General features: G+C 36.1%; 1 protein-coding gene across 4 annotated transcripts in view; it reads right to left on the bottom strand.

The window, feature by feature from the left end:
* Positions 1–391: 391 nt before the first annotated feature.
* NT5C3A (5'-nucleotidase, cytosolic IIIA) overlaps positions 392–8,832 on the bottom strand; it is a 49,590-nt gene continuing 41,149 nt past the window's right edge. For all 4 annotated transcript variants that reach the window (XM_032758366.2, XM_032758367.2, XM_032758369.2 and 1 more), the window contains 6 exons: positions 8,298–8,344; positions 7,540–7,625; positions 5,906–5,995; positions 3,702–3,864; positions 1,948–2,148; positions 392–1,097 (listed from right to left, as the gene is read on the bottom strand). In XM_032758366.2, the coding sequence (XP_032614257.1) occupies positions 996–1,097; positions 1,948–2,148; positions 3,702–3,864; positions 5,906–5,995; positions 7,540–7,625; positions 8,298–8,344 (689 nt within the window). In that variant the 3' untranslated portion in view covers positions 392–995. The remainder of the gene's footprint in view (positions 1,098–1,947; positions 2,149–3,701; positions 3,865–5,905; positions 5,996–7,539; positions 7,626–8,297; positions 8,345–8,832) is intronic.

Here is an 8,832-nt window from a genome sequence, read left to right as displayed (position 1 = left end):
AGCTGGACTGTACAGAGAGATGCTGGCTCCTAATGTCGCAGTGCTGCTCAGATTCAGTCACCACGAGACCCAGCTCCACTGCTTCCTGTCTCGGGTTCTGAAACTTGTAGACTTGTACCTTTTACTGATGTTTTAAATGGGAGAAAATAATTTTCAGAGGTCTCAGTATTTTCTGAAGGGCAGACAAAATTTTCCCTGAAATATCTTGTCTTTAGACTTAAGTAATTTTTGAAAATATTCAATCCAAATAGCCACCATGACAAGGACTTTAGAATTTATATATCACAAAAGACAGGCAGACAGAGAGAAAGAAACAAGAAGAAAACAAAAAACCATGGTAGGTGCTCAATAAATATTTGTTGACTCAATAAAGATAGTTTTGACCATAGAATTAAAAAGGCTTTGCATTTCATATTTATTATCAGTGCTTCAATATAGAATGTTTTGTAATGATTAGCGACGTTGTAAACACCACCAGGTTTTTCCAACACTAAGTGCTAGTCTTTTCCGGTAAATATTTTTTCCCCAGACAAAATAACCAAACCTAACACAATTTCAAGAGATGGTGATACCATCAGCATAATAACCCAAATTACAAAAATGGCAATACTTAAAATCATGCATATTATTTCACCATTTCATAAAACTTATTTTAAAATTTCTACAAACTTTCCCAGTGTAAAAGACTCCTCAAAAACTGCATGATAACATTAAACTACAAAATTCACTTTGGAAAAGTAGGGAGTTATTTTTCTAATTTTGGCTTTAAGATTTTTTTTTTAAATGGGTTAAAAGATATGGTGAGGAGTGTGTTGAGAGAGGTGGAGAAAAGGAGCTTCCAGTCGATGCATTCACCATGTCTGAAAATAACTTCAGTTATACAAAGGGAACACTTCAAGAGCAAGGATATATTATAAATAAGTCTCTCAGCAAGATGAACAGATGAACAGTTCAATTGCACCCACAGGAGAGAGGTCTTCTTGGAGAATGCTTGTTTATAGAATCTTCTGTAAAATAGAGTTAGCTACTTCTAATGATTCATCTTGTACTAAAACAATATCATAAGAGTCCATGTACTTTTCTAAAAGCTCATCCACCTAATCAAGAGAAGAACAAAAGAAAATTAACATGCAGGGCAAAGAAACAAATAATTTCAGTATGAATCTCGTTGTTAGATCTCTTGGGCAAAATGCAATAAATTAAATTCACTTTCAAAAAATCTTTGAAATGAAGAAATATTTTCAAATTCTTAAGACCCACTGACAGACATTTTTCCACATGGTAGCTTTTCTCCCCAAAATGCTCTCTCTCCAGTCCAGTGGTTTTCAAATGGGGTGATTTTGTCCAGGGAACATTTAGTAATGTCTAGGGACATTTTTGAGTCTCATGGCAGGCGGCTGCTATCCAGCATCTAGTGGGTAGAAGACACAGAGGCCTCCTGCAGAATACACATCCTTCCTTTTCCCAGTACCTATAGCATGCATCTCAACTCCTTTAAACATCAACTCCTTTAAACATTACCAGTATAAAGAACAATCAAAATGCATGATCACAATATGTTTTGGCTGGGCATAGTGGCTCATGCCTGTTCTCCCAAGCACTTTGAGAGGCCTGGAGAATCACTTGGGCCCAGGAGTTTGAGACCAGCTTGGGCAACACAGGGAGAACTCATCTCTAAAAAAAATTTAAAAATCAGCCAGGTGTAGTGGTGTGCGCCTGCAGTTTCAGCTACCTGAGGGGCTGAGGTGGGAGCATTGCTTGAGCCGGGAAGGTCGAGGCTGCAGTGAGATGTGATTGCATCACTACACTCTAGCCTCGGTAACAGAGGCTCATCTCAAAAAAAAAGTCTCTAAAATAACTACTTTCTCAGGTGACTATGGCAACAATTGCCTATCAAGTTTCATCCTAATATTTTCTTCGAAGAAAATTACAGACTTGTATACTTACTCTATCATTTAGGTATCCAATTTTCAGAATGTGCTCAACATTGGCCACTCCATCTGCCATTCTTAAGTCTCCTTGGGAGTCTCCCAGAAGAATTATGTTACTATTGTCTTTTAGTTGATTGAAATATTCTGTATTCCTCAAGGCACCATCATGTTTGTTAAATACATGAATTAGTTCTCCTTTAAATCCTTTGAGCACCCCCTATGAAAAATATAAATCTTTTGAAATAACAGGCTTTAAAAATTCTATTTGTTGGATTTTCATATTTTGGAGCTCTTAATTGATGTCACTATTATTTCATCATATTTGTAAATGCATCTTTGATACTAGAGATCTCAAAGCACTTAAGTCCATCGCATTCACCATAGCTAGGAAGGGCTCGGAGAAGTAAATGATTTTTTAGAGACTATTTTAAATGGTAAAACAAAGGCCGGGCACAGTGGCTCATGCCTGTAATCCCAGCACTTTGGGAGGCCAAGGAGGACAGATCACTCGAGGTCAGGAGTTCGAGACCAGACTGGCCGATATGGTGCAAACCCGCCTCACTAAAATATAAAAATTAGCCAGGTTTGGTGGCACACACCTGTAGTCCCAGATGCTTGGGAGGCTGAGGAAGGAGAATCGCCTGAACCCAGGAGGTGGAGGTTGCAGTGAGCCAAGATGGCACCACTGCACTCCAGCCTGGGTGACAGAGTGAGACTCCGTCTCAAAAAAAAAAAAAAAAAAAAAAAGGGCCGGGCACAGTGGTTCACGCCTGTAATTCCAGCACTTTGGGAGGCTGAGGTGGGCAGATCATGAGGTCAAGAGATCAGACCATCCTGACCAACATGGTGAAGCCCTGTCTCTATTAAGAAAACAAAAATTAGCTGGGCGTGGTGGCACGCACCTGTAATCCCAGCTACTCGGGAGGCTGAGGTAGGGAGAATTGCTTGAACCTGGGAGGTGGAGGTTGCAGTGAGCTAAGATCACCCCACTGAACTCTAGCCTGGGCTACAGAGCAAGACTCCCTCTCAAAAAAAAAAAGGTAAAACAAAATGAGTTCAAAATTCAATTTTCAGTTTTTACTTTGTTTCTAACCAAAATATCCTATTTTATGTATTTCATAATATATTGCCTTGATTAGAAAACCTTATTCAAATAATGTCAGTTCTAACTCACTTCTTTTTCCAATTATGAATGTTAAGGCTTCAAAGTTGCTGCATTAAAATATTTTAAAGGAAGTTTTAGGCTATGTGTGGTGGCTCATGCCTGTAATCCCAGCACTTTGGGAAGCCAAGGTGGGAGGATCACTTGTGGTCAGGAGTTCGAGACCAACCTGGCCAACATGGCGAAACCCTATCTCTACCAAAAACACAAAAATTAGCCGGGTGTGGTGGCACACGCTTGTAATCCCAGCTACTCGAGAGGCTGAGGCAGAAGAATTGCTTGAACCCAGGAGACAGAGGTTACAATGAGCTGAGATCGTGCTACTGCACTCCAGCCTGGGCAACAGAGTGAGACTCCATCTCAAAAAAAAAAAAAGTTTTACTACTTTTACTGTTAATCTATAGCTTGCAGAATGAAACTTTAAGAAGGGCACATTGTTTTTAAAATATGGATATATTAACACTGAGAAGGATGGAGTCCCACAGTGGGCCTATCAGCTTGGCCTAATTTACTGGATATAGGATATATATTAAGTAACAACAAATAAATTTACATGATTAAAATGTTTTCAGATTTTAAAATTATGAAGAACGATTTGATATTCTTACAGTTTCATCAAAATCCATAAAATTGGACACAACTTTGACATTTGGATGATAAACACCAGCTTGACGAATAACCTCCTCTAGTACATCGCCGATTCCAGCCGAAAATATGAACACAGGGATACTATGTTGTTGGAGCTTATCAAAGAAATTCTCATATCCTTCTCTGTAAGATGGAGATAACAAACTGATTATTAAAGAGCAAGATATAGTTCCTTTTCACTTAGAAGCTGAAAAAGTGAAATATTCCTAGTAATTCTATGGCTCACTCATATTCTCATTTCAATATACTGCCCAAGAGGGCCATTATTGATATCTACAATAGTGTGAGTTTTTCAAACAACAGTTAACTCTTTACTTTCCCTTTAATCAATTCTAATACTATAAACTAGATGTCTTTAAGCTTTCACTGAATATGAATATAAACCTACAGTTCACAATTTATACCATTTAAAAAGAAATAGGCAGGCATAGCAGTGCATGCCTATAGTCCCAGCTATTTGGGAGGTTGAGGCTTGAGGATTGCTTGAGCCCAGGAGTTCTAGTCCGGTCTGGGCAACATAGCAAGACCCTGTCTCTAAAATGAAATTTAAAAAGAGAAAACAATAGTTAAGCTACACCTTGAAAACCCCACTTAGGGGTTAAAATATGGATATATTAACACAGAGAAGGATGGAGTCCCATAGTGGGCCTATCAACTTGGTCTAACTTAATGGATATATACTGACCAACAACAAATACATTTACATAATTAAAACATTTTCAGATTTTAAAATTATGAAGAATGACTTGATATTCTCACAGTTTCATCAAAATCCATAAAATTGAAAAGAAAAGCAGAGTGGCAGGAACTTAGCTGTATTCTCGACATCTGGCATGTCTCTTTACTATAAGATCTTAAGCCCTCTTTCCCTTTTTTACCCTTCCTGGGCTATAGGTTAAAGAATGCTAATGTTGCCTACTAAGGAATGAAACACTTACTAGCTGTCCTCACACTTTTTCTGACAATTTATTGCTTTCCTTTTTAGAAGTAATCACCTTAAAATATAACATCATCATAAAAAAAGTAACATCATCATATTTGCCTAATGAGTTGAAAATTTTAGGAGGTAATAAACAGTATTAAAAAGGCTCTTGGGCCGGGCACAGTGGCTCACGCCTGTAATCCCAGCACTTTGGGAGGCCGAGATGGGTGGATCACAAGGTCAGGAGATCGAGACCATCCTGGCTAACACGGTGAAACCCCATCTCTACTAAAAATACAAAAAATTAGCCAGGTGTGGTGGCGGGTGCCTGAAGTCCTGGCTACTTGGGAGGCTGAGGCAGGAGAATGGCGTGAACCTGGGAGGCGGAGCTTGCAGTGAGCCGAGATTGCACCACTGCACTCCAGCCTGGGCGACAGAGTGAGACTCCGTCTCAAAAAAAAAAAAAGCCTCTTGTATCTTATAACTCATGCATACATATATAATTATGTACTAAAACATACTAATCTTTCCTAGGAATAGTTTTCAAAGAAGTTTGAGAATTTAAAAAGTAGGCTTATGTAAATTTAGACATAGTATACTGCCAGGCATGGTGGTTCCCAGCACTTTGGGATTGCTTGAGCTCAAGAGTTCAAGACCAGTCTGGGCAACATGGTGAAATCCCATCTTTACAAAAATATACAAAAATTAGCCAGGCATGGTAGTGCATGACTGTAGTCCCAGCTACTTGAGAGGCTGAGGCAAGGGGATTGCTTGAGCCCAGGAGGCAGAGGTTGGACTGAGGAAGAGATTATGTCACTACACTCTAACCTGGGCAACAGAGAGAGACCCTGTCTTTAAAAAAAAAAAAAAAAAAAAAGTACACTTAAATCCCTTTTAACTTGATTTATACATTGCTTTCATATGTCTTTCCTAAGTATTTTGCTAAAAAATTTTTAAATGGCCTTGGTTCAAAAATTTGTAAGTCTTGACATTTTTAATCTGGAGAAACAAAATACAAATTAGAATTTAAATCTCATAAGGCTCTTACTACCTACACCAAGATCTAATATGTCATTCTAAATTCCTTATCTTACCACTATGTATTTTGGGATGGGTGGCATATTTTGGATATGGTTATATAAGGAATACTCAATCTTATTTTTAAAAAGTACAACTGACTACATAAATAGCAATAATTCAAGTCTGTGAACAATAACAGCAAAAAACACCCAAGAAACTTACTTGAGCATAACGTCAGATTCTGCCACAATTTCTTTAAGTTTAGCTTTTGGTAAAGCTTGTTGAACAAGCAAACCATGTGATTTAGTATACCTGGAGTTTATGACCAAAGGAAAAAAGACTATCAATTAAGACAAACTAAAATTATTATCTTTATTACAAAGCATTCTTCCATGTGAGAAAATCTGTTCCTCATATCTGGATTTAAATTTTAGAGATTGAAGTTCATCACTAATGAATGTATACCTCATGTCTCAAAATGTGATATGCATGTTCTTACTGAGTTTCCCAGTCCTCCCAAACCCAGACTTAGCTTAAATATGTTAGTAAGGTAATGAAAGGAAACTAGCTATAAACCTTTCCTAATTCTACATATAAAAACTCAACCCAACCTATGGAAGCATAATCCTTTCTCTGTTTGCAGTAAAATGAATTAGAGCAAACCTATTTTTTAAATTTGTTTATAGTTTGAATTTTCTACATACTGAAGATGCTATTTAGTAAGCAAGAGAGAAAATCTTTGTTATGCCAAGTGTCATATATAGATTAGCCTGCTTTATGTAAAAAACACCTATAATCATAGCATCTCAGTATAAAGGGCCCTTAGACTCTCTAACCCATTACAATTATGCAAACAGCCACTAAAAACAGAAAGAAAGAAACGAAAAGAAAAAAAGCCTAACTCTTCATCTGATACCCAAAAATACCCCTATAATATTCCTAAGTCACCTTCTTCCCTGACTGGGTCAGCTTCTATCATGTCTATAAGCTCATTCTCCCAGGGAAGCTTATTCCATTGCCAGAAAACTCTTAATTGCTAGACAGGCTTTTCATTTCTCATGCTGAAATCAATCTTCTTATATCTTCCAAGTCTAGTTCCAGTTCTGCTGCTACCAGTTTGTAGAGTTAAGTCTAATACCTTTTCAACATTTAATACCATAAATACAGATGAAGTATGTAACTGTTAGGTAATGGGACAATAAAGACAAATCATTCCTGGTCTCCTAAGATTTTAAAACAAGTTGTTCCTTCTCAAATCAAAGCATTTTCTATTCCTTGAAATGTTCCTCAAGTGGGAAGGCTCAAATTCCTCTGATCATTCGGGTGGACTACTTTGATTCCTTTTAAGTTTGTAATGATCTATTTTTTTTTTTTTTTGGTCACTATTGTCATGGTTTCTCTTAACAGCATTCTTCCAGAACCCAACACAGTGCTTTCAGTGTGATCTGTCTGGAACACTGCATTTTGATTAATGCAACCAAAAGTCGATTTTTGGGTAACCATATCACCTGCTGGCTCTAACTGAGTTCAGAGTCAGTTTAAATCCTCATACCTTTTTACACATTAAGCCACATCTTGTTCATATACTTAAAAAACAATTCTTGTTTTTAATTTGAGACTTAAATGTAGGACTTTTAATTTATTCCTACTGGACTTCACCTTAAATAAACAAAAGGATTCCTAAACTGTTAGAGAGATTAGATAATTAGAGCTAATTTTGTTATTCAATGCTCTACCTTGCATAATTTATTAATCTGTTTGTTTGCAATACAGGTAAAAAACAAGCCATCAGTTGTAACTGCAGTGTTGTTTTATTTTTTATTTTTAAAGCCTCCTACTGCCTAATATACACTTACCATTCCACCATATAAGGGTATTTCTCTTCAACAGTAAGAACAGGATCAACTTCAATAGCGTAATACTTTTCCTTTAGTTGCAATAACTAGGAAGATATGAATAACTTAATCATGAAGATTACATGAAGATAAATCTGCTTGGTTTTATAGAAAGCAAAACAATGTAAACAAGTATTTTCAACAAACTGCTTTAAAAGTTGAGCTAATGCATCAATTGAAAAAATATTTGTTGATCTTAGTTGACATGTAATCAAATATACCTGCAAAAAGCTACCTTTCTTTTGTAAAGTACTTTCAGGTGAGTAAAAACCAACAATAAAATTATCAGTACAAAAAACACTTCAGTTTTCATATAAAGGTATTAAATTTGATTCACATTTCAAATTGCATTTTGTTAAGATATACACAGACACATACTCAAGCAAAGTACTGAAGCAACTTCCTCATCAACTTAAAGGAGCAAAACCTACAGAAAACCAACGTACTTTTGTTTTAAATCTCCAGTTAACGTTACAACACCAGAATACTTTGGTAATCATTTAAGAGTTTTAAATATAAGTTTTGTTTTATCTTTAAAATATGTTTTGAATGTGTAATTCATACAGCAAACCTACTATTTACTGAGTGCTTACTATGTACCAGGTATGGCTGTAAGCACTTTACATCCATTCTTACTTGTGTGAATGCACCTGAAGAAATTCTCAGGCAAAAAGGGTAATGAAGTCTTTGAGTGACTATGGATTATTGTTAGTGTTTACCTTTTTTCTACATTCATCTGTAACCAGCTTACAGTTGTCAATGATATCTGAAAATAGAAAGCAAAATAAGCATTAAAATAAATACTCTGATTTATGCTACCACTACTGTGAATAATTTGCTATAAAGTAATGGCAAAAAACTCAATTACTTTTGCACCAACCCAATACTTTTAAGTAATGCCATGTCAACTAGCATGGTTATTATAACTTTTGGTCTCAGTGGTATAATTCACATGACATTGTTAGAGAAGCTAATGGCTTAAAATCTGAGATTCAGTGACTGCTCGCTTACATCACTGAGACAATTCAGTATCTTCAAATACTATGAACTGTGTATTGATCACTTCCATTTTCTCCTTTGTAATTAAATATAAGAAACACATATGGGAAATACATTTTTTCATAATAAAAAGAAATAAATGCTTAACATAAACATCTGGAAAATCCAGATCACTGTAGAGAAGAAAATAAAAATTGAATGGTAAAAAGTTTTAGCATTCAATAATAAGTAATGAACAATATTTTAGTATATTTC

The sequence above is a fragment of the Hylobates moloch genome, unplaced genomic scaffold (genome assembly GCF_009828535.3).
Source record: "Hylobates moloch isolate HMO894 unplaced genomic scaffold, HMol_V3 SCAFFOLD_1, whole genome shotgun sequence".
In the NCBI taxonomy this organism is placed as follows: Eukaryota; Metazoa; Chordata; class Mammalia; order Primates; family Hylobatidae; genus Hylobates; species Hylobates moloch.
The sequence above is the reverse complement of the archived record's forward strand: the minus strand, read 5'-3'. Positions and strand labels throughout refer to the sequence as shown.